General features: G+C 44.0%; 1 protein-coding gene and 1 long non-coding RNA gene across 2 annotated transcripts in view; one reads left to right on the forward strand and one right to left on the reverse strand.

Annotated features, from left to right (window-relative positions):
- Positions 1-26,649, forward strand: part of LOC105430302 (discoidin domain-containing receptor 2) — a 135,804-nt gene that overhangs the window by 62,831 nt on the left and 46,324 nt on the right. Inside the window, exons 2-6 of the mRNA XM_089077047.1 lie at positions 218-399; positions 4,593-4,698; positions 12,468-12,699; positions 25,120-25,267; positions 25,941-26,245. Coding sequence (XP_088933173.1) covers positions 297-399; positions 4,593-4,698; positions 12,468-12,699; positions 25,120-25,267; positions 25,941-26,245 — 894 coding nt within the window. The 5' untranslated portion in view covers positions 218-296. The remainder of the gene's footprint in view (positions 1-217; positions 400-4,592; positions 4,699-12,467; positions 12,700-25,119; positions 25,268-25,940; positions 26,246-26,649) is intronic.
- The window catches only part of LOC148936751 (uncharacterized), an 86,516-nt gene that overhangs the window by 57,669 nt on the left and 2,198 nt on the right, over positions 1-26,649 (reverse strand). The gene's annotated exons all lie outside the window — the stretch shown is intronic.

Raw genomic sequence — 26,649 nt, forward strand, 5'->3', positions numbered from 1 at the left:
GTGTGATAGTCGCGAGTTACAATTTTCGAATCCTCAGTCCCACGGTTCCGAGCATTCAGGGTGACATTTTCGCGGGATAATCGTGCGCATCATTTCTCCACCAGGGCGAACTCATTCTTCGAGAGCAATCGACGTGACGACCCGCTTTTTGTCGGTCGCCCACCCAACCCGACAATCGTCAAGCATGTCATAACGATCGCGCTCTTTTTTGTTTCAGGTTGACGAGGCAGAAATGGCACGGCGGGAGTCTCGGTGAGGAACGGGCGAGGGTGAAGCCCTCGCAGGAAAAGGGAGCTATGGTGAAAAGCTTGGGTTTCTTCGCCAGAAGGGCACCACCTGCTGTCCACCTTTTCGTCGTTTTGCTCGCGCTCGCCCCCGCTTACCACGGCGTGGACCTCTGTAAGTAGTTCCTAAGCTCTAATCCGCAGGCCTTATAGTACCCGTCTCTCGTCGTGAAACTTCGTGACTATAGCTCCTTGGCCCGTGCCGCGCGCAGGTTGTTTCGTTTATAAGTTATTAACGACGCGGAGGTTGTGCGCGACCCCAGAACTTACACCGCCGCAGTCGACGAACTTTCGATCCGGGATCGACTTTGACCGTGGTCATTAGATATCTTATATACCTATCTCAAGACGTTGCGTCTTATCGAATTGCACGAATCGTTTATATTTAGCGTTTCGTGAGTTTACGAAACCATGAACATTTTCACGAGAGATGTATTAATAATACAAAGTTATAATATTGTGTTATTCTATTTGAATTTCAATTACCGAAAATTTGCCGAAAAATTTCGTGAGTTTTTTATGAGCGAGCGAAATCATTGAATCATTTCACGAGAAACGTATAATAATACACTTAAAATTATAATATACTATTATTCCACTCGAATTTCAAGTTCCAGTATATTTGTCATAAAATTTGTATCAAAGTGAAAATTAATACTTGATTAACAACTTCCATTAACATATATGTATGTTAAGGTAAAATTCTATTAAATTCTGATTAAATTGGTTAAGCAAATATTAATTTTTATTTCTATCCAAGTTTTTCTTCGACGATATTGATGTTTAAAATTAAAATAAAGTAGTAGTATATTGTAATTCGTTGTGTTTTAAATATACGCGCACGTTGTAATGAAAAAGAATAGTCGAATCATATAAAGAAGATACCACTTTCAGGATGGTACGGAGTATTCTCATTTTATCATATTAATAATAAGTAATCGCTCTGTTCCGAAGCTCAGTTCGCGAGGAGCAGCTTAATAGAAATAGATTTCCGGACGTAAGAGAGAAAAATAGCATGGTTGCCGCGATAATGGAAAGCTTAATAATTGCGCCTCCCTTACCGGTGCCCTTCCAAACAACATCCTCAGCGCTTTCCTCCCTTGCCCCGTAATTTATCTTACCGCCAATAGCCGAGAAGTAATCGATGATGTTTTTCTCGGAACGGAATCCCGTTAACGACGAACGACTTTTACTCCCGACATCCTCCAAGGATAGAATCATACGAGGCGTCTTACGCGCCCCGTCAGACGTCCCGAAGATTAACGAAGGGAGATCGGCGTCTCGAAAGGATCGCGAGGGTGTCGCGTGTAGGAAACCCTTATTCACGATCGATTTACGAGTGTGATATCTTAGTGTGTGACTCGTTAAGCCGGACGCGACGACAAAGGAAACGGATTCTGCCGGTCTCGAACTTTATCGAGGGCGCGGGCGGTCGTGAGAATTCCGGCGAGGGTGGGCGATACGCGCCGATATATATCGGCTGGACCTTCATTAATAATAATAGCGAGTCGCTCGCCATGTTGGCCAACTAGAGATCTCGATCGGTATTTCCTCCCTTTGTTGGCCACGACTCTCTCTCCTGCCGTTCGATTCGAATCGCTCTCTCCCGCTGCTCCCACTGAATTCGTGAACATACATTAGCGACAGGATCGCGACGTATCGGAGGCTGACCTTCATTAATAATAATAATAATACTGAGTCCACCGTCGGCTTACCGCGATGATCTCGAGCGTTCTACCTCGGATCGCGAGACGTGACTTTCCCGCTATCGATGCCGGCGCACTTCGCCGAATCCGAGGACATATATTAGTGGCGGACATATCGAGAGAGCCTTCATTAATAACGACGATCGCTCTGCGCGAAGGCCGATCGGGGCGCGTTTTCTTCCTTTGTCGATTCGCGACTTTCCTGCCGTTGATTCTAATCGGCCGGGACGCGTAGTCCGAGGAAGTCGGCGGGCATACATATATTAGAGCACCGGAATCGCGATATGACGAAGAGAGTTCTGTTAGTAATAACGGCGATTAATCCGATCGGCCATTCCATCGGTGCCGATGAATGCGACCGGCCGAGTTCGTAGGCGTGCAATTTTCCATCCGCCGATCGAAATCGCGGCGCGCATTAGCGCGTCGTATCCCGATGGATATTCCTTCGGTATCGTTCCCGGCCATCTCTCCCCCCCGCGGGTCGTACAAATGACAAAGCCCGCCCAAATTATCCCAGTTATAAATTCACGGGACCGACCGGGCCCCCCCTCGCCGATCGTACATCACGCGGAAATGCGCGTCGCGCATGGCCGCGTATGTTTTGCAAATTGCGAGCATTACATTCTTAAGCAGCGTCGGCGAATCCACGCTTTACAGAGATTCCATTTCGGCAATAAAATACGTTGGATTAAAACGTAAGACCAAAATACACATTTCACAACGGAACGGACGCGGCGCCGCGCGGCGGACGCGGAATTACGAGGCGGGGTGGTATCGTCGGAAGAACACTGCAAACTTTCGCCGGTATTAATGGCCACCTACATGCCCATTCTGTTCGTTGGCTTAGCGCGGATTCCTTCCGTTACTCCTCTCTCCGAGAGTACGGAGGCTGCAGCATCCCGCCCCTCGCGGCCCTGGCGGCTCGCGTTGCATCTGCACCCGATATCCGGGCATTAGGCATTATCGTTGCCGGCTATAATACATACACCGCGGCGTTCAACCCAGGCTACTTCAAATTTTAGCAATTTCCGTAACGCGTAATAGGGTATCGTTACTTCGGCGTGTAAACCGTAATCGATGCTGCGCGTTGCATCATGCACACGAAGCCGCGCTGTCGACGAAGCGGACGTTCGAGTTGTCGTGTCCGGATTAGTTACACTCCGATATACGCTCCTTTGTCGAATTACAAGGACCCGGCGTGTATCGTACACGCGTCTGTGAATTAACCAGCTTTGACTTTGTAATGCGCGATGAAGCATCCGGTTCGCTGAAATCGACGACCGATATTCGAATGAACGCCCGGGAATAAATGGCCGCGTGGGCGATTAATAGCGCCTTAAAAACAAGAAATGTCACGGATCCTTATGTAATCGGGTCCTTAATGATACCGCCGTGACGCGACCGGCATGAATGCGTCATACTTTGTTCGAACTTTATTGCACAAGCGGATGACCCGCGGTAACGCCTCTCGAAAATATGTACGCCGAAGAGATCGGAGTAATATATGTGCAAAATAAACGGTATTGTTACATGAGAAGAACAGTCTTGCTGGCAAATCTAAAAATTTGACCAAATCTGAAAATAATTTGGTTGGCTTTTAAAATTATTATGTACGACGTTCAAATCGATTGCTTAACAAGATCAAAAAATTTATCACGTTTAAGCGTCCTACATAACTTTGGTCCAACAAAATTATTGTAAGATTTGTATTTGTCCAAATTTTCAAACTTGCCAACAAAACTGTTATCTCCGTGTGTAGTAGAAAAAATAGAGATGGCCACGCCACCTGATTACATCATACATACGATGAAAATAAGTGTCAACGGTCTAAAGTATCGTTCTTCCAATGGCCCTTAACCCTGTCATTGTGCTCGCGCTCGTGAAAGCGCGGAAGACCGAGCCAAACGCGGAAGAGGATTCCTTTCAGATATTAAATCTTCGAGGATAAAGCGCTTTACGATCCTTATTAGCGAACGAGCGTGCAGTCATGACGGGCCAGGGCCTGTAACGACCATCACGGGTGTAAAAATCGCACGCATAACGTCGCAATTGGCACTTCGCTTCTCAACTTTCCGCTATCATTTTTCGTCGTTATTCCTGCGGACGTAATACACGACATTGACATTATACACAACGACGCAATAAATATTCCAATATTCCACTGCCTATCTCGTGCACGGCGGAAGATATTCCATTCCGCGCCGGCCGGCGATGCAGTCGACAGCAGTTCTCGCAAAGCAGCTGTATTCACCTGTGAAACAATTAGATCGGTCCAGGAGATACGGAAACGTCGAGACGCCCTCCTATCCTCCCTCCCCTCCTCTTCCTACCCTTCCGCACGCAGGTACCCGTCCGCCCGGGGCCGAACCGTAAACTTCCACCCGCACGACAGGCAATCGTACAACGAGAGCGTAAACCGGCTATCGCGTGGATCCATCTCGGTTAGCTGGTTATTTAGCCGTTTATGATCCGGCCGCGATGCACGTCGATGTGCCTAGATGCGATAGAGAGAGAGAGAGAGAGAGAGAGAGAGAGAGAGAGAGAGATGCATATAAATTCAACCTCCCTTTAACCTCGACGACACCACGTTCGTTTGTTGCAGCCCAATGCATCGCGCCGCTCGGCATGGAGTCCGGGGCGATCCCGGACGCGGATATCAACGCCAGTTCCAGTTTCGACACCGGAAACGTCGGTCCCCACCTGGCACGGTAAGCGACAGTTTTTCATTCGGATAGTCCGCGCCGGACCGCCATCGATCATTCGTATCTACCGGCGCCTTCTGTTGCGCCCCCGATGGCACCCGCGGCCAACGTGACGTCACCGATATCACCGGGATCTGCGTGAACGTGCGCAAAAATTTGATTCCAATCGCGTCTTTCGCCAAGAGTCTTTCGCCACGTAAATCGGGGACTTTGAACGGAATATTAATAAAGACGATGGAAAGTCACTTTCATCGCGCTCCGTTTTTATTATCGCAAAACAACCACGAGTTCGAGCACCACACGCTCTAGTTTTAGAAACTTTCTAAAAGGAAAACAGGAGCTCTATGTAACGATGAGGTAAATATATCGTCTCGTGTTAATTGTGACACCTCCGCTTTGCACGCGCGCGCGCGCATATACACGTGAATACTGAAAACTCACCGGAAACGCCCGGCCGCTTGTTAATACGTAAAATCCGGAATATCAGGTTTATAAGTCTTTGGCGAAAGACGTTATTACGCGCGAACAAAGAGAGCAACGCGGTCGCGAACGTAATTATTTCTAATCTAACGGGGCATAGCTTTAACCCCGTTTATGCGCGCGGACCGGCTAACGGAGATTAGTCGACATCTCTTATCGTCGTGTGAAACGAAAAAATTCAGCACCGGCCACGCGGTGGGCGCGCTGAGAGAAGGCTTATGAAGTCTAATTATAAATTAACGCCTATCCCCGCGAGAATAAATTGACGACGCAACAACGTATGATTAAGTAATCCGCGTACCTTTCCGATAGCTATCGCTTCTCGTTTGGCACTTGCCCGCGTACGAAATGAATATTTATAGAGCTGTTAAATTGGTCGTTCTCCCTGAGCGCCGGTTTATTCCTCGGTTTAAAAACGAATTTATTTTTAATTGCGGCTGACGAAAATTATTCAACGCGAATTTACGGCCGATCGGGGATTTACATACTGGCCGTCCGTGCGTTCTGCTCCGCGTTAATAATTTCTACGTCATTATTCGATGCGTCCCTTGACCGTGCTGTTTACGCTCGTAATTATTTACGGCAACGACAATGTTACCCCGGCCGCCGTGAAAAACCTTAAAAACCTCCGTTGCGTATCCCAACGGAGTTAATGCTTCAGCATGAGTTTAATTACCGGGTATACGTTTAACATAACTTTTTGCTTATAGTTAATAAACGATGAAGCACGCGACGGTAGAATTAATTCCATTCCAAATTAATTTCCACCTGCATCGCCCTTTACATTTTGCCCACTGTTCCGTTTCTCCCTTCCTCCCACTCTACCTCATCTTGCAAACATTTGCAAAATGACTATGGCGCAAAACAGAGATCGCCTTCAGCGGACATGGCCCCTCGCAGGAACCTCCCATAATGCAATTATCACAAAAGGACCTTTGACGTATCATACCTGAACTAAAAAGAATATTACACCTGGTCAGTGGTAAAAGAGTTGGCCATGTAACGCCTCTGGTAGCCGCCGGTGCAACGCATGAATACGAGATGCAACCGACGGAGTACGTGCGCCAACTACCTCCTCATCCTCTCGACCTCGCCGCATCTTTCTCTCTCTCATTCTCTCTCCCTCCCCCCCCCTCTCTCTCTCTCTCTCTCTCTCTCTCTCTCTCTCTCTCTCTCTCTCTCTCTCTCTCTCTCTCTCGCCGCTTCTCGTTGGCGGCGGTGCTGCTTGCTTCTCCCTCTCGCGCTCTCGCGTTTAGATATTAATGCGTGGGGCCCGGTATTCGCTGGCGGTTTGCAGTGCAGCGGCGGTTTATACGAATATTCCATCCCACGGGACGTATCCCAGCCCAGCAGGCCGCGGTTGTAGAACCGAACGGGTGCGCGCGGCACCAGGCCGGGGTATACACGGGGAGCGTTGGTCGACGCGGCCCCGCGGGCTCTCCGATATTAATACATTCCATTACCGCAGACAATGACCGGCTGAATGGGCCTCCGAGTCTTGATGAGCTTCGCTCTGCCCTCCCGCAGCATCGCGCGCACCCGGGATCCTCCTCCGGCCGCGCACGTCACCATCTAATTTAATACAGGCTGGCCTCGGGCGCGTGAGGTGCTGCGAAACGCGCTTACAGCCGCGGTGTGCTCTCCTTTGTGTTGTCGTGCTCGAGAAAAAAAGAGGGGAATTGCACCGCCATTTTCTTCGAAATTCCACGAGATGATAGGCCGACGAACGTTTCGCCCCGATACGAATTATCGCGCGGTTACGGCGTATTTTTCTTTCTCGCTCACCGCGGACGTCGAGGGTACGCGTACAAAAAAAAAAAAGAAGAAGAGAAAGGAAGAAAGAGGGGAAAAAATAACGTGAGGCTGGGCTCCGCGCGTTTTCCCGGATTCTCGTTATACTGGAAACGGTCGCGAATTAAAACAACGCGCCCGGAGATGCGTCGGTTACACGAGAAAAATCATCCGGAATGATTACGCCGGGAATATAAAATACATAAATGACTGACATAATCTGAACACTACGCATCAAAAATTGACGTTAATTGATGTCCAACGCAAAAATATATCAACGATATGATTTGTTGAAAACGCGATACGCCATTCTGGCGCGTTTAGAACATTTCTTTCGCGTTCGGGCGAATATTACTGGCGTATGGAAGAAAAATTCGTTTTCCTCGAATATAACAAAAGTGACTTCGTTGATTTCAATTGGAATCGAAAATTTCCGAGTTACAGCGCACCGTGTGAGCCGCGATAAATCATCCGTGAATAGAAGAATAAACAGTTTTCGCCGACGCGTATCGTGAGATCTAATGGAGCGCGTTTTTTCCAATTATCGAGTGAAAAATTTTTGACGTACAATCGGCGCGAAAAGGCCAGCGGTGTATTTCGTATCGCACGCTCTCCTTTCAGAAATCGCGCAGCTGCAAGTTCTTTCGCACGTTTCCGCCGTTCCTTTTCTTCGTGTTTCCGTTCAACGGCATTTCTAGAATGGGTGCAATTAAGACGCCAGTAGGAACATAGAGCGGGCGAGATACCGCCCGGCGAAATTGGATGGGGTTGAGAAATCACGGGACGATTTTCGCCGCGTAATTTTGTTCGGGCCGAAAATAGCGCGGGTTTTAATTTACTGCCGCGCAAACTGTGATTATGTGCTAATTACGTCGATGCATACTATTAACCCCGCGAGTTTATTTCCAACGCGAGAGCGAAATATTTAGTTGTTATTGTTTACGTGACGTTGTAAATGTACATCGTTAATGTTACTATAGCTTTGAAACGATAAGCAATGATTATTTCCGTGCACGTACTTCCACACGTACATTATACACGCGTTCGAGCAGCTGGAAATATGATACGAACCATTTTCCTAAATAGAGGAACGGCAGGAAACTGCATGATACAAGATATTTACTTCGGAAAGAACGTACGGCGGCGTCGAGTTAGCGAATTTTACAGGCTCGTAATAGCTCTTACTTACTAGAGCCATTATGCGATACGCTATAATTTAGAAAAGCACAGCTGAAACATCGGTTAAAAGAGACAGACGCGCCGCGTCGGTTATAGTCGCGGGCGATTACGCTTACGTGTCAGATGACGCCAAAGTGGACTCCATCTTCGATCTTACTCCATCTCGGCATCGAGTCAAGACTTCAGAGAGCGATTGGAACAGAGACGCCTCGAGCATCACACAGACGAAGAGACTCTCCGAAAATAGCCTCTGGTCTGTCTGATGTTTCGCGAACGGTGAATCAGCAAAATGATTTCTGATATTTATTTCCTATTTGAGATACGAAATCATCACGCAGAAATTCTGATTGAGAGCAGCTTATTACAAAGCGAACATATAAAAACTTGCGAATTAGCATTTAAAATTAAGTACTTATTTATTTCTTCGTCATACTTTAACTGGTATTCTAAATATATTTCATAACGACCTCGATTGCAAACTGGAATATTTTTCTTTTTTTCAAGAAGAAAATGATCAGACTTAAATAACCTCGGTCCCAGTAGTTCTGCGATATTCACGCTATGGATGTGCATCTCATAATCCGTAAAGATAAGCTGTAACAGTAAGTACCAATAGAGACTCGATCTATAAATTGTAAAAGACTCGATCGGATTTCTTTCTGATTTTGCGATGGAAAACACAACAATTTTTTTTAAAACGATATCCTGTGATAATATTTATTGCGCGAGAGATGCGACTCAGTCGTCATCTGCGAAGATGTCCTGGTCGTTGTGTGAATTTATTTTCGCCCAGCGTTTAGCTCTCGAAAATGTAAATATATATTTTACATTTACAGTTATTAACAAAGGAGGCCGTCCGTCTCGACGCTATTTATTCATCCGTGCGGAGAACTTGTTCGAGAACTTCGTCGCTACTTATTTAATTCGCGAAATCCGTCTTATAAAAGCGGAATTTTTGAGGCGAGCTTAACGAGCGGAAATTGAGAAAACGTGATTAAGAGACGAATGCAAAACAGCATACGTCTAAGGAATAATTTTTGCTCAGTAGATTCATCATCGAACCGATATTCTTCCTGAATATTTAACAGGTCTGACGGTCTCAACGCGCGGCGCATGTTATATGATTACGAATATTAAATGATTTAATCTAATTAACTAATGCATAACGACTCCTTTATGCTGGGTAGTAGCGCAGCTCCCGAGGCCGCCGTTCGCGCTGAATTAGATGAAAAATAACTTCTCTTCTCCGTGACGAGCGTTCGATTCGTAACGATAACGCACGATAAAAATTCCGCCGTGTGACAGATTCAATTTTCCCGTGACCGACAACGTCATCGTCGAAACGGTAATAACGGCGACTTTTTTTCTCACCGCGAAATTAAATTCTGACCGCCGCTGACGGGACGGTGCTTTTGTCGTACGAAATCGCGCGCGAATCTTTTCCCATCGATCGGCCGCGCACCGCCACTCGCCGCCGGCGCGGTGAGATGTCCGTCAATCTTCCCGATCGATGGTTTGCATAATGCGAGCGCGTTAACGCGCGCAGATAGCGAGCAGTCCCGCTGTCACGTTCCTGTTAATACCGGCGAATGCAGAATCGCCGGGTTAGTTGACGCGATGGAAAATTTAAGTTCGTCACGCCGTCCTCCTCTCGCCTCGCTCGATTTAATGCCATCCGTCCGCGTCAGTCGTGCGGAGCGGACGACATGGAGTTTTCGGTGGTTCGCCGTCGTGTTCCACCGCCGAGGAAACGATTATACCGAATCGTCTTTTTGGGATATATGCGCGAGGACCACACACCTCAATCCTTCCTTGCCCTTGCGACACTCACAGAAAGTTTATTATAAATAGAACCCGCGCGTCGGTTTTGGGCACCATCGCGATTCAATTTGGCGATACAAAAGGCACAAATAGGATTATTATATGTAGGTATATATGTAGGTATGTCTTTGCGAACAAATTCGTGTTTGTATGCATTTATTTTAATTAACGATGATTTGTAATTTTGGAAAGACTTCTATTGAAACATAATATTTTAATCTTCGACAGAAAGATTAAAATATTTATTTCTAAATAAAATCTTGTAAAACGTTGCATTCGAACTGGTTGAACACTCTTGTTTTAATTCATTGTTCATTTCTGTTGAAATTCACGTTGTTCAATTCCACTCCAGTGCGACGGATCCTTATCGTCAATATGCTACAAGTGCGGAAATTAAAACTCACCAGCGGCAAAATTTTAAATAAACATTATTCACCGATTTACAATTTAAAAAAAAAATTCCAGCAAATGAAAATAAAATTTTATTTATATTGGGTATCCATTTCTTTTACAGACATCCCATACAATACACGTCTTCTCCTGAAATAATCAATATTTACTGATCATATTCCGTTACACCAGACAAAGTCGAGATTTTCTTTTTTATCGAAAAACTATAAAAAAACTTTCATTATTTACCTCCAGACAAAAAACTATTAGAACTTGTTACGACAAAATAATATATACTCTCTGATATCGATGTAATCCGACCTCGTTTTCTCGTAACGATAGCAACTGCAGACAATGGAGTCGTAAAACCCGCGCCTTGTCATTGCTACTCCACCTTTAACTAATCATCCCGAACGAGCCGGGTGTTAACGATAAAGAGACACTTCCAGCACGCAGGTTGTAAATCTTGCAAAAGCAGCCATTACAACGGCGAGCATCCGCCATTAAGAACGCAGCGGCATTATATTCGTATTTGGCTAATGACGAACATGAAGCATGATTGTTCGCACCTCGTGGACCAGCCGCAATTGCAAAAATGACCTCGGTGGACTCATCGTAAATAGCTCCGTTTACGTTTCTCACTATCGAGAAAGATTATTACAATCATCCCGCGCGGTAATGATGCAGCTTATCGCGCCGTTGCGCAATAAGCCGTGTCTTATTTTATCACAGCGAATAACATAATCAGACAATCGTTCCTTCGATGGCACAATAACGCGAACCGCTGTTCGCCGCGCCGAGCTCCTTTTCGCACGTTGAGACGATTGGTATGCCGAGAGCGCGACTGGCGCCGGAGTCTGCGAGAAACGCTTCACGCAGCGATTCCTAATCTGCAATTTGAGAAGAATACACCCGCCGCCCGTATATAACTGTACGTATCCTCGGCGTAACGCCGAAAAGGAGCACCACTCTTAGCGTCGAGCATTTAAACGGTCCACGCAATTAGGGAAGGCGCTTCGCGCTTCATGTTTTATTCATGCCGGCCCCGGCGCGTAGAAACTCTCTCTCCTCGCCTTGCTTTCGACCCCTCGAAGATTAAAACCGAGGCGGGCACAGCTTGAACGTATAAATGGCCGCGAACGTATACCCGTCCGACCCGTATCACCTGCGCGGAGATGATACGTGGTCACTCCGAATATCTGCGATTTTCCGCCTATGTAAATTCGTCGGTTATCGAGCCGGACTTTGGAAATCTCGATAAGCTTCCGGATTTTCGATGATCTCGGGGACGGCCAAGTCGGAAAGCCCGTTCTTGCGTTTACATTCGCTATTATTCATCGTTCCTTCCCGAAATTCTCCTGACGCTGACAAATAACAGCTCTTTTAAATTGAGCCTTGTATAATAATAACGGTATGATATAATGATGTCTTCACAATATTCAAACATAATATTCAAATTATCGTCAAATCACGTTTTCTTTCAAAACAAGGAATTCGAGATATCCTTTTATATTAATTTCAAATATTTCAAACTACATTAAAATGTAATTCTGATTCACGTTGCATGTGTGCACAGCTCCATATAACGTTAGCGAAATAACTAGAGAGAAATAATTAGAAAGAAAGAGAGAGAGAGAGAGAGAGAGAGAGAGAGAGAAAACGCACGAAATCTTCGATTTTTCGTGCACGTAAACGCGATAATATCGAAATTCAGAATGAGGTCTTCGATGGTCGACAGCACGGTCAGTTGATTTTCAGATAGCGCGAGATGAACGATGCTAGCTAGGAACTAACTCGATACTTTCACATCTAATTAGATCGTTACTTTTATGAGCGGACGAGACCGAGCCGAAATATACGACCGCTCGAAACTCGATTTCCGAGAATGCCTCGATAATTTTACGAGTCTTCTAATCTCAGTTATTCAATAGTTTTATCAAAATCTTTACACACTCCTAAATTTTATATAAAAATACATTAATAGCAGAAAATATTTTCGCGCAGAATAAAATAGAAATTTATTTATAATATAAAATATCTAAACATATTAACATTTCTTTGAAGATAAGCAAAATAGAAGCAAATGTTAATTCAATTTTACTCAATGGTTATAGATTGAAATCGGAGGATCTTGGTGGCGCCTGGTGTCCTAAGAATCAAATCACCCAGGAAGCTCGAGAATGGCTGGAGATCGACCTTCATACTATCCACTTGATCACGGCTACCGGTACCCAGGGTCGTTTCGGAAACGGCATGGGTGTTGAATTCGCAGAGGCGTATCTGCTGGAGTACTGGAGGCCGCGACTGGGCAAATGGGTTCGATATAGAGACATCAAAGGAAAGGAGGTGAGCACCTTAACTTAATTAAAGATTCTCTATCGTGACCCTAGATTACGAACACTGGTACGGAACACTGCCGCGAAGTTGTTCGACGTTTTCCGACTAAGTTGCTAAATCGGACTGATTGGATTCTCCATTATCTATCTATTACTCTAATGGTTTAATTTGTATTAGCTATTTTTTTTAATTTGTATTAAGCTATCGTAAACCTAAATCGCAAAAAAAGAGGAAAAAGAAAAAGCCTAACGATTTTTAAATTAACAAATATATTGAATAGTCATCTTCCGCATATAATACGCAATTCCTAACCAATATGCGGATGAAATATTTATATATTTAAAAATAGGAGATTTCATTTGATCCAAAGACTTTTCAACCTTTCGATATATATTTCTATATCGAATATCAAGACGGCACATTACGGCAATACAAAAAACGGTTCTTTAGAACTGACAGATCATTAGATCGATGCACGCCTACCCACTTCGGCAAAAACATTCGCCGCTATCGTGATTTATGACGTGATGCCGGCGCCGATTCGCGCATCCACCGGCGTCAGTCGATGCCGCAGCTGCCGCAGTTCCCGAGATAATCGTGCCACCTCCCCCCCCTCTCCTCTCCCCGCCGTTTCTCTGACTAAGGTGTCGAGATCGTTTTCCAGAGAACTAAACAGAATGCGCATTCTATTTGAGTGCAGCTAAAGCGGCGCGTATATGCCCGGGACGAGGCACGAGTTCAAAGTGTTCGCTCGACGATCAAGAATCGATTGCGAGAGGCGCGGGATTATCCTTGCTTGAAACGTAAGCCGCTTATCGCGAATCCGTAAGCTAATTTCGTACCGTCAGTGCGCCACTTTGTCGGGCCCATCCTACCGGCGTGCCTCGAGCCTTCCGCTCGTCTGCTCGCGAGCGAATCTGCTGCGAGTCTCTCTCGACTCTCTAACGGCGAAGCCCACGTTGAAGTATTAGCGGGAGCAGCTGCGGTGAGCGGAACGAGTTCGTGATGGACGCCGTAAAGTTAGGATACCCGGCATTACCGTGTAGTATGCATTAGCGGCAGTATATTCCGTTCATATCCGCAGCGACGAACCGCGATCGATGCGCCGCTACCAAAGCGTTTAGGGTATTTTCCAGATTGAAACCCTTGTAAATATAAGGACCTCCGAAGCTTAACTACTGTTCCGCGACCTGGCAACCACTTTGACGTAACAGAGAGATAAAAACGATTTTATCTCGTCGGAATAACGCTTCGCAACGGAAATTCTTCCTCCTCGAGCGGCTTCCACCAGCGGATCGGATAAGTAAACCGCCTCCGAAAAAAAGTGAGGGAGATAGATAGTTCCTTTTAAAAGGAACACTCTATACACAGATCCGTCCACAGACGATCCAAGATCACTTCGTAGAGTAGACTCTGTCCACATGATGGTGACTGCAAACATCAAATGGTACCCCGATACCGTTTACCTTTGAGGGAGCCGCGCGCGAGTATCGCCAGCAGCGACGGGACCACGTTCCCGGTGAACTCAACATCCACCGTCTATCGTCGGCCAATGTTTATGGACCACGTCGCCGTCGCTATTACGACACTTTAAGCCTCGTTCGCCGGCACGTCCCCTCGGGCACGATTCCGATGCGATGCGACGCGTACCCCGTTCATTAATGCGGCGGCGAGCCCCGTCTCGCTTTACGACGCTAAGAAGAGACGGTACACGTCTCCTGAAAGGCGAGACGAAAAAGCTCATCTAACCGCTAGGCAAATTGGCCACTCGATCGGCCCTACACGTCCCCGTACGGTTACAATCTTATTAATATTGATGGACCACTCGCGCCGGCGTTAATGCGTCGAGGGACCGCGCGACTTCGCCGTTCCCCTCCGCCGAGCGGAAAGACACCTCGCGTGTCGCACGATTAACTTCATGATTATTCAATACTTAATGATTAGCTCAGTCGGTTTTCTGCCCCGGAGACGACCCTCGCGAAAACACACTCGGTCAACAATCAAAATTTTATAATTCGACGTAATTAACGAAAACGTAGCCTGTATGTAGAGCATCGTAATTAAGCTGACATTTATGTACGCGTCCGACTTTCGAATTTAAATCTAATATGTAATACTTTTACTGTGATACTCCGTAATCCAATTACGTCGAATTCTAAGCTCTTCACTCCAAAATAAATCTGAATTTATTCGGTGGATGTTAAATATATAAAAGAGGTAATATATTAAATATATAAAAGAGGTTGGCACATTTTCATCTCATTCCACGTTTAATTAACAGAAATGTTTTCGATATGTCCCCTCGGTAATCTTCTTGCCAAGTAAATTAATGACTTTTTATATAAACTCCGCCTTAATTTGATTACTTCGAAAACACGTCGGGGACAGAAACACGATTGGGAACATTATTAACTTGGAACGCATGATTAACGGCGATGTAATTGGACAGGTGTTAACGTGACGCGAATCTAAAATTCCGCGCGGAGATACAGTTTCTCGAGTATGTGACATATCCCGGCTCATCACTATTCATTGCCTTATTATCGGGCCCGCGATACTTAGCGCTTTTGCAGCGCATTCATATTCGAGAAGTTGCTCATGTGTGTGTAAAACTTAACCGCTCGCGCAATTACCAATCGGGGGGGGAAAAATGACAGGGATGCTGATGGGACGTTTCATCGTGTCGTATCGATTTGTCTCCCCCGAGAACAGTTATCCGTTATCGATCGAAATGTGTCTCTATATCTGGCATCCGATTACTATCTTGTTAATATTGATAGCCAGCTTGCACCGGCGCTAATGCGCCAGAGGATTGCATCTTCGTCCCACATGCCAAAGACGCTGTCTATCGTCATCGGCGCTCAACCGCGTAATTTCATGCAAACGCTGTGTAGCCCCATCGATCCCATGATTATTCACCGCTTTATCACTAAGCGCAATCCGATTATTAACTTTGATTTATTTTTACTTAAACAAGACAAAATTTGAAATTTATTGTTGCATCTAGAAAAAGAAGAACACAAGGAAATTGAGTCATTAAAATTGCTACCAAAACAGATTTAAATATCTTTATACACGTTAACAAATTTTCTTATCGTTGCGATACGTAAGTATTACGTGCGACGTAAACTAGATACCGAAAAACATTCCGCGTTGCTATTTACTTAAACTGTTGCATATATAATAAAGTTAACAGACACTTATTAAAAATTTCCCTACGAAAAGCGAGGAAATATCTTTTATCTCTACCTTCTAAAGATAGACACGGAGTGGTTGTGTAGAGAAATCCGATTAATTATTGTACGAGGAAATGAGATTAACTCCGGCAGACGCTCATAGAAGGAAGCGAAATTTTTGCTTCCGCAGCAAATATACCCGAGACAGCAAATATTCCCTTTACCGCGTCACGCGCTGCGGGAAGTTTTTCCAGGGTTTCGCGGAGATATCCGGACGAGAGAGAGAGAGAGAGAGAGAGAGAAAAAACGTTTCTACGAAGACTCGCGCGCTGCGCCAGGACGATAAGAAACCACGAGGTCTTTAACAATTTCGAGGACAAGAGAGGAGCGTTAACGCACTGTGACGTGCGCATTTGTGCGAGTGCAAGGTGCATACGGTGCACGCACACGTGCGCACGCCGGCGTAAAATGACACGAATAGTACCGCATAATGCTAATAATAATTGTCACGCAGAAGGGACGGAAGGCGGAGGCACTCCGGCTTCAAAAGGCCGCCAGAGGTAATTAAAGCTTGAGGCGCGACCTTTCTCTCGCTCTTTCTCCCGATCTCCTTCTCTCTCGCCTCCGCCTTTCACCCTCACCCGCGCTCTCGCGAGGAAAGAGAGAACACCTACTCCGACTCCTTCCACCCCGCGGCTCTAACGCTCGTCTCAATAATAAATACCCCACGTCAAAAACCGACCCCACTTCTCATTAGTCTACGCGCCACCGCGTGCTTCCATCGTCCGTGCCCCATCGACGGACGGGAGATTAAATAGATTTTCTTGGAATCTCTGGCGCGGTTAAATTCGCCCAAGCGCAGCTTGCGCACTCCGCAGCTTGCAGGAAATGGTACGTCCTACGTACAGACGTTTCCTCTCCTCCTCTCTTGAAACAATGATATTTTTCTCTCGGTTTTTACTAAAGCATAATTTTCGTATCGTCAAAATATCGCGACTAATGCTATTGCAAATCGTATACTCGCAAATAAAAGTTGGACAAAAAATAATTACACACAAATGAATGATAAAAAAACAGAGTGCGTTATTGTCCAAAGATGAAAGTAAGATACATGTTTTAAAAATGCTATTTATTGAAATTACACAGTTTCTTTTTTATGAAATTATCATCTTCCCTTGTTTTATACGAGAGTTTTTCGTGTCTTTTAGATAAAGCCTTATCTTAATTTCCCTACAACATCCGTAATTAATTTTCCAAACTTACATTATCCCGGGCGTACTGCCGCTAAACTTTTTCTTAAAAGCATTAATTACACCTTCAGTTTTTCATGTTTAGCACACATTTTCATGTTTTTACGTGCGACATTAGCGTACTTTTAATCAGCGTATCAAAGCCCATCCGTTAAGCTATAAATCATTAGCAAACATTGTTCAAAAACAGTTTGTGGATTTCGATTGCAAATAGTTCAGCTACATTCTAAATACAGATAATTTATCGCTTTCATGTTTCGTATTTTCCGCACGATTCAGTTTGAAACATCATTTGTGTCACTTGAGCAAAGCTACAACTCTAATATTTGCGTATTTTTGTTGCTAAGAAAATATGAACGTAGAGAACGATTCCCGATCGCGCAATAAACTACAAATGTAATCTTCTAAAAGACAATGTCAAAAGAAGAATAAAAGCGAAAGATCCTGTCCGTCGCACAAAGAAGACAACGTATGGATATCTTCTATTCCCCGTAGACCGCACGTCGCGTCGTTTGGACACACGCCGGAAGAACATCCACAAATTGACCGAGCTTATGTTGTTAAAAACGTTCACGTTCACAACTATTGTATCTTGTTTTCTATCCCCGACCAAAAATAAAAGACACGGACCGTTTGTCGTTTATTGGACGACTCGCGGACCGTTGGAAAACCCCTCGAAAATAATCGACGAACAACTCATTCACGTCAAACATTTGAAATAACACCTTTATTTCGATTTTCGCTAATGATATTTGTAGATGTGCATCATATTTAAGGTACGAATGGACACGAAAGGTACTCGGAACATCGAAACTGTCCCACTTATTTTTTTCCGTCATCTCCAGTAGTTTTTAATGAGCGTCTCCCGCTTCCGCTTTCAAACCTCTTTTTACGTTTTATCTCGTTATCTAGCTTAGTGCGACGTAAGCAAAGAGATGTTACTGCTTTTAATAGGTGTCAAAAGTTAGAAGCACATTCGAGATGCCGGAATAATGTGACGGCGACGAATCACTTTGGCGCGGAGATATAAAAAATATGTTCGCAAAACTAACTGAAAATGTCAGCGTATATTACCTGACGTCCTCTGATTGTGACGAAAATATAAAAATGGGATATTACGAGGGAGCGTATAAGCGACAACTATCGGATTTGCAATTTCTCTTTCGTATAAAATGATAAAAATCTTTGAAACAAAACGCTGGTAAAAAGTACTGCTTAATCAGAATAGCCCCATTTAACATTCAAAGAAGCGACATATCGGTATATGCCATCAGTTTTGAAACGACTCTTAATCACGGCTCTCGGTGGAGTACAATGACCCGCGGCAACTGACATGTCACCCTCTTTTTCCACAGATTTTAACGCGGAGTGTTCTATGCGTTACATTTTAAAACGACACTTAATCACGGAAGTTCATGCAGTAACGCGACTATCAGCGACACGAATAACGCTTTTCTAGTTGGCTATCGATGAAGCGGGTAATATCGATTCCCGCAACATTGTACAAAGGATTTCATTCAATTTTTACACAAAATATTCAAATGCCAAAATTCATCGTAAACATTACAATTTTTATAGATACATCAAAAACTTAAATAGAGAGAGAGAAAAAGAGAGAGAGAGAGAGAGAGAGAGAGAGGGGGGGGAGGGCGGGCTTAAGACTTCGAAAAGTCAAATAAGATTTAATGATTTCTGTTTAAGATTGGAGATGGATCTTTTAAATTTAAATATTTAAAAATCTCATGACTGATCAAACGTGATAGTCAATAAGTACAAAGTCAAGCAAAGTATCCTCTTGAGTAACAATCGTACCTTACGATTTTTATCGCTCTGTGATTATATGATACATTCATTCTACCGTGCAAGACCCAATTATCTATAATTAAAGAGCACGAGCAACTTCGAAGTAATAACTTTCGCAAAAGCGATGAACACGGGGATGCTCGTAGGACGGTATAGGCGTAAGTGGTAGGTTTTAGCCCCTTGATCCATCATTAACCTGTCCGGTGACGAACCGACTTCGCCGTGCGCCGTCGGCTTTCCTCCCCGCTTTCCTCCCCATGGATTCGGGCGGGTTCGAGCGAGGGAATTCCGTGAGGAAATCCGATAATTGTCGGGGGATAAGTGCGCGCACTGTGGGGTGCGTGAGGAGACGGATGCGTGCGTGCAAAGCGAACGAACACGCGAGCGACGCTCTTGCGTTTGATTCCCGCCACCCGATCCCGGTAAATCACGCACTGTTTCCAGGTAGCCGCCGCGAGGACGGCGGTCCGCGGGGCAGGGCGGAGGGGGAGGGGCGTGGAGACCGGGAGAAAAATAAGGGAAACGACGGGGGCGATATTGCCGGCCGCTATATGATGATGTCGGTTGTAACGCACGCACAGGAAGCCAGGCACATTAGCGAAACGCGTTCTGTCCACGGGATAATTCACGCCGCGTCACGACACACGCGTGCACTCGCGGCGGGTATAATTGCAATTGTAAGTGTAGCCCGGGCCCGGTGTGCGTTGCCGCGAGAGAGCGATAGCCCTGTCAACGAAACGAGATACGCTTACGCGCTGGATCAACGATGACTACGATATGTCCTGCGAACGCGATATCGCGTAATAACTCGCATCGCGATAACGGCGTCGCATTAACGTTACGCTTTTATAGCGTATCAAGGCCGACAGATTTAATAATAGATATATAAAGGTCGGCGCGCGGATTTTCGAGAGGAATATGATAGGATCGCGCTAGAAAATCGCAGTCACAATCAACAGTAAAGTGACGTTCCTCCTCTAAAATATTATCCGTTTATTTTTATTACATTCTTGACGGGAGAATAAAGTTTCGACATAACGTATCTTTCATAAGAATACCATGATTAAATTTTAGATAACGTTTACGAGGTTTACATTCGCAATTTTTGCAAAGTTCACATGTCACAGATCCTTTTTATTATTACAAACGGAAAAGTTTTAGGACAAGATAAAAAACTTATGACGAATTAAAGGAAATGGAGAGTCTTTCCTTCTCCAAACGCGAAAAATTTTTCTCTATTTGAGAGATCCGAATCGAGCCATATATCGTCAAGCAATATACGTTTTTTTTTTATTAAAAAACCGAATATTTTTTGCGGATAAAAGTTCGATGGGAGCAGAGTAGTAGAACCATAATCGGTAATAGGTAGGACGTTCTAAAAATATCGGCCCATCGACGAACGAAATTCCGATAGCGTCATTCAAGAGAAGTGCACGAAAATATTCGCGGCGGCAACCACCGTCACGACATGCATGCGCCGATGCAATAAATTTGTTTTATACGGCACTTCGACAGGCAAAAACGAACACGGGCATAAGTTATGAACACTTCAAAATTGCACACAAGGAAGAAGAACGTGGTTCGCTTGGCTCACCAAATTTTTTCGTCAATCTCTTTCGGAACCTAAGGCATCCAAGATCGTCACAAAGCGAACTTTTGAAAGCGAAATCGACCGCGAAAAGTTATATAGAGAAATTTAAAAAATAATTAAAGGAATCTTAATATAATCCTGTTTGTTAAAATTAGACAAGTGTGTAAGATAGAAGAAAGAAAGACATTGTTTAAATGTAGTGAATTAAATCGGAAAGATTTTGAAAAAGTGAAAAATATTTTCGAGAATAGCATATTGCAACCGAGTTCTTCCTAAATACACTTCAAATTATTCTTTTGCCATTTTTTTAATAGCTTGAAAAAAAAATGTATTCGTGGGATCTCTGTGGAAAAATTGAAATGACTAACTTTTATGTCACGATCGAGATAAAGTCTCGCGACAGCGAGACTCACTTCCCAAATGGTGTCTGAATTTAGAAAGTTTATAACCGCATCTAGCATCCTTGAAATGTACTTCGATCGTGACGTCATCGGAGATGCATATTTACGAGATACACTTCCGCCGTAAACTGCGCGTGCAACCATTACGATTTGAAGAAGCCGTCACGATAAAGTTCCATCGAGCCGCTACATCTTCTTGACTCTTTTACATTGTGCACGCCCCTTTCCATCGCCGTGCACTCGTTTCTGTCTCAAGAAAGTGCCAGCTGCATAATTTTGCAACACCGCCGTTGCAACACGATAGACGTATAAGAGCCGACAGATGTCCCATCTCGTGCTCGGTCACGTCATCCGGTTGTCATTCGTTTACAAAATGGCTCGCTGTTTTCATTTTCTGTTCCGTCGACCTTCCATACTTACCTTAATTCTAACATGGAGAGGCATCTCACGTGCCGTCTAACTGAACGTTTCCTCACACATTTTATACTAACAATTTCAATCTATTTTATTCGAGTTTGTCAAGTTTCTACTTAGATATTATAATTCACAATAACTTCCAACTTAAGATTTAGTTATATACGTTATATAAATAACATATATAGCTAAATCTGAACTTTGGATTTATTACATACATTAATTACATAAAATATAATTACATAAACAGAGTAGAGTTTATGTAAACGTTGCCGGTTTATACAAAATTTATAAATTATTGTTTACGATTTTATACGCGACGATGCGAAGTAACATTAAATGTGTATATCCCATGCGAACACAAGACCTTGAACATTTCCAAAGACAATTACAGGTCGATAGTACCTATAATCGTTGGTTAACATTTGACCTTATAGACACGCAGCAAGGCGCATGCACGCACGAAAATAAGAGAAGCAGGAAATTACCTTGAAAAGGTACATAAGTAATATATCCATAGCGGTATTTTACAATGGTAAACTATTATTGAACTTTCGAAACCCTTTTCTCGCAACGAGATAATATAAAGTAATAATTGCCTACCTCGCGAACGGCTCTTCAAATAATACATATAAATATCATAATGCGTAATGTGCCATGTATACACATCATGAATCATTGTGCATTTGTGTAATGACGCCAGAGTGAAGCGCATTTAATTCGACGATTTACATATGATGATTAGATGATTAATAGCTCGTGAAAATGGTAATTACGCTCATGAATCAACAATCTAATGCAAATTAATAGTACGATATAAAACGAGAATGACAGACATTATATATGTATTAATATTACACATATGTAATATTACACATATTATAATTAAGTTTGCTGCAGTTCAGTTAATTTCGTGATTGGTAACGTTATCAAACATATGAGATATTTTGACAATATCCGATCCGCTATTTCATCATATTTCTTATTAATTAGTTTGGTTTTTCATACGTACAATGAAAATATCAACAAATATCAATTTTAATTTGATTTTTAATATTCAAGTCAATTGTCTAAAGACGATAATCTTACTATTGTCAAACTTTTGCAAAAATATAAACGTTTATTCTACCCTGCAAACATGAACATATAGACAGATAGTTAACTATCAGGGGTGCAAGATCTTGATGCTGTGAAAACCGGTAGCAACATAACGCGCAGCTGAAATAGGTCCCTGGTTGCCATAAAATGAGAAAGAATCGACCCCCAGATACGAAGAGTTTTTCACCCAGGGTGCAGTAAGCTATCCGTTGGTAAGGAGGTAAGGGTGCACCTTAGGGAGTACTTTCGAAGTGTCTGTTTCTGGAAGGAGAGAACGGTAGCGCGGATCCGGAGGGTTGGTAGAGGCAAGGGTTTGCCAGTGAAAACTCAAGAAACGCTTTTACGTCTCGGTAATTGAACTCCGCTATATGTGTGTGCCGAAAGATGGCTGGGCCGGGTTTATACGCCGACTGTTCAAGACGGGGCGAATAGTATTTCCAAAAAAATTGTGAAAGGCGTAAAAGCGTTATTTGAAGGTAGAAATCGCGAGTAGGGCCGTGTAGAATAGAAGATAAAGTTCGAGTCGATATGCGAACAGGGTGAAAATAGGTCAGCCTGCTTAATCCGCGAGTATATACGTAGCTTATCAAGCCCATAAGAACGTCCCGAAGGACCATGGTTAGGGTATCCTGACGTAGGGTCCCACGCGGCGAACATGTTGACGGTAGCATAGTGATAGAGGTCGGCGTATGGGTGCACCGAAAAGTGGTAGAAGGTGACTAAAGGTATGGAACGTATGTTCGGCCACGAGACGTGCGCAGAATGCGTTGTGCCTGCCACAAAACGTTCTGTCGCGCGACTATGTTGCGAGCTCATCGCTGTACAACGAAGCCATATATTCACACGTAGCTTTAGCTACCCTAATATACGTATGTACCATTTACATCTACTGAGAGAGAGAGAGAGAGAGAGAGAGAGAGAGAGAGAGCACACATGTGAACGTGTAATGTATGTGTGTCGTATGTTTGTGTATATATATATATATATATATATATATATATATATATATATATATCGAAAAATGTATATTGCTTCTTGTCTAAAAATTATTTGAGATTCAAAATCATTTCTCCTTTACGAAACTGGCGTTTCGTAACGTTTTAATTTTTAACATTAAACATCTCGCTAATCAAGCTTCAAATTAACCTTTTATTGAAGTACACCCCGATTTATAATCGACCTCTTGTTATCTATTTACACTTCGGCCGCATAATTTTCAATGCCAAATAACTCGATAATTAATCGGGCTTGAGAGATGTCGTCGTCGCGTCCGTCGAAGGATTTATAATTATAAGAGAGGAAACGCGTATCTTCTGATATACCCTGTATAATATGTACCATCGAAACCGACATATGTGTGTGCGCGCGCACGCGCACACACACACACACACACACACACCACATGTACCTATGTACATAAGCGTACCTGGCTATCTACTCACCATGGGCAACGCCACTTCGCGTGATCTCGTGGGACCGTGCCACTCGCCCGCACGCCCCGCACCCTCTGTACATCGTACACCACCCTACACACCGCCGTCGGATAAACCGCTTATTTTATTCATAAACCCACAACGTGGAATCAATATTGCACCGTCGCCCCAGCACGCTCGAGGAGAGAGAGACGTCGTCAACGACGGCAACACGTTCGCTGCCTTGACGGGGATCAGGGAATGCGGACGGTGGACGTTTAACTCAACCCTCTCTCGCCCTCTGTTACCCTCTCTGCATGAACTCTTCGTCCCTTCTCGATTTGCCCGTCTGTTTTGGCTCGCCCGTCTCTCTCTCTCTCTCTCTCTCTCTCTCTCTCTCTCTCTCTCTCTCTCTCTCTCTCTCTCTCTCTCTCTCTCTCTCTCTCTCTCTCTCTCTCTCTCTCTCTCTCTCCCTCCCTCTCTCCCTCTTCCCCTTCCTTTCTCTTTCTCCCTCTTTCTGTCTCTATCTCCCTGTGCATCTCTGTCGGACCTAATGTGGTGGAATGCAGAATGAAATTAGTCCTTAGCCCCCGTCTGATCCCGTGGAACGCAATGTCCATTCTATGACAGGACATATCCAAGTCCGGAGAAGGAGAGGAGAGCGACATTTCGCGCTGCTGAAACACATAGGCATTGTGCCGATATAAATGTCATCGACCATTGACCAGACAATCGCGACGTTCTAAAACGGGATATAAAGTAACACGTCGGATACTTTTTCCGACCTGCCAGATTATTTGATTGATACACACGAGGATGTTATATGTGACTTCACGAGGAAACGTCATAAATCCATTAACATAACAAAATCTACGATGGTAAAATTTCGATTGTGCCGAGACAACTTATCGATAACAATAGATTTCCTTTCTTTTACATATGCATGAGATACTACGCTAAAGTTACGGCTATCAGTTCGGAAATGTACGGTATATTAAAAATTCTTATCTCGCGAAGTAATGTTGGTGCACGTAAAAGTCTGCTGTTTTGCATTCGCGGGCTATATCAGCATCGTCCGATGCAGCGGTACAAAAAGGTAGGACGCGGAATGGCGCACGTGTTCAAATATCCGGACTGTCCGGACGCTAATGTAACGTCGTTGCAGAAGGAGAGCTAATGAGACCGGTCGCGGCCCCCCCGTCCGGTCTGGTAAAGCTCAAACGCCGTGCCGGACCGAAAACTGAAATTGTCCTGTACTTGAACTAACGCTTTCTGTGCTTTCAGGTAATACAGGGTAACACGAATACGTATTTGGAATCCAAGCACGAGCTGGAGCCGCCTCTGTGGGCGAGCAAGATCCGTTTTCTGCCCTACAGCTATCACAAGCGGACGGTTTGCATGCGGGTCGAGCTCTACGGGTGTTACTGGAGCGGTAAGCTGTTTGCACTCGCCAATTTTCGTGAAACTTGCCGCGGACCGGTACACCCGCCGGACTGTCCATTAACCCTGATACCAGCGTGCCCAGAGCAAATTTGCTTTTCAAAATCTTGCTCGTATAATTCCGTTTTCGCTCGGGAATCGAATTAGCTACGGGCGTCGAACGGATGCTCTCAATGCCGGAAATGCGGTGAATCATTAGTACGCGTGTTGAACCAACAAGGTCACTCGATAAATGCACCAACGCATTTGTGCGGGTAGCCTATCTTATAAGCATTATTTTCCAAAGCCATTTAATGTAAGTTGATATTGTAAGAGGTAATTCATTTATCGTTATAAACATTAAATTACGCGAAAATATTATTTTCATATTCAGCAAACAGTTAATTTTATAAGCAAATTTAATTATCGTGTCTTTTAAAAAATTTAATAATTTCAGTTTATATTTGTGTGTTAAAAGTTAATTAATTGTTAAAAGATTGTTTGAACGAGATACATTTGTTACGTATAAATCTTATTTTTTTATTTTAGCTCACAATATACAGTCTGTATTTTTCTGTATTTGTCATAAAGAGATCGGAAGAGTCGTATAACTTACTTTCAAACAAATCGGAGACAGTATCGTTGAGAGGAGATCAACATTGTATCTTGGCTTTTTCCTTCCGTAGACGGCGTGGTGTCCTACTCGATGCCCCAAGGCGATAAAAGGGGCAACGGATGGGAATTCTTCGACGCGACCTACGACGGACACTGGGACGGCGAGTTGCGTCGTGGTTTGGGTCAACTGACAGACGGTAGAACGGGGCCTAATAACTTCAAAATGTATTACGATAATGATCGCGCCCAGGGCTGGGTAGGCTGGAGGAACGACAGCCGCGGTCAACCGGTCGAGATCAAGTTCGAATTCGACAAAGTCAGGGAATTCTCCGCCGTCCATATCTACTGCAATAACGAATTCACCCGAGGCGTCCAGGTTCGTAACTAGCTGTATACGTGTATATTTAAATAATTTAACTCTTAGAACTGGGAAACATATTATCTTCATTTCTAAAAATATATATAATTGTAATCAGCTTATAAAAGAATGTAAGAGCAATCCTGAATGACAACTCATTACATTCGACATTTTTTAATACAAAGCGAGTGTACAACTAAGGTTTTTGTACTTAATACAATAACGCATTGTTACTGTTATATAACAGAAGTACAAACGCGTACGTATATATATATATATATATATATATATCTATATATCCTATCCGCTGAAAGATTAATGTGCGGTAGGCCCGCATTAAGAGCTGAAATTAGAGAGAAACGCTGGAGAGGGTATCACTCTCGTTCTTCCGAAACGAGACACTTCGCTTGAAACACACGTCT

Source organism: Pogonomyrmex barbatus, unplaced genomic scaffold (assembly GCF_055798465.1).
Source record: "Pogonomyrmex barbatus isolate J1 unplaced genomic scaffold, ASM5579846v1 scaffold2, whole genome shotgun sequence".
NCBI lineage: Eukaryota > Metazoa > Arthropoda > Insecta > Hymenoptera > Formicidae > Pogonomyrmex > Pogonomyrmex barbatus.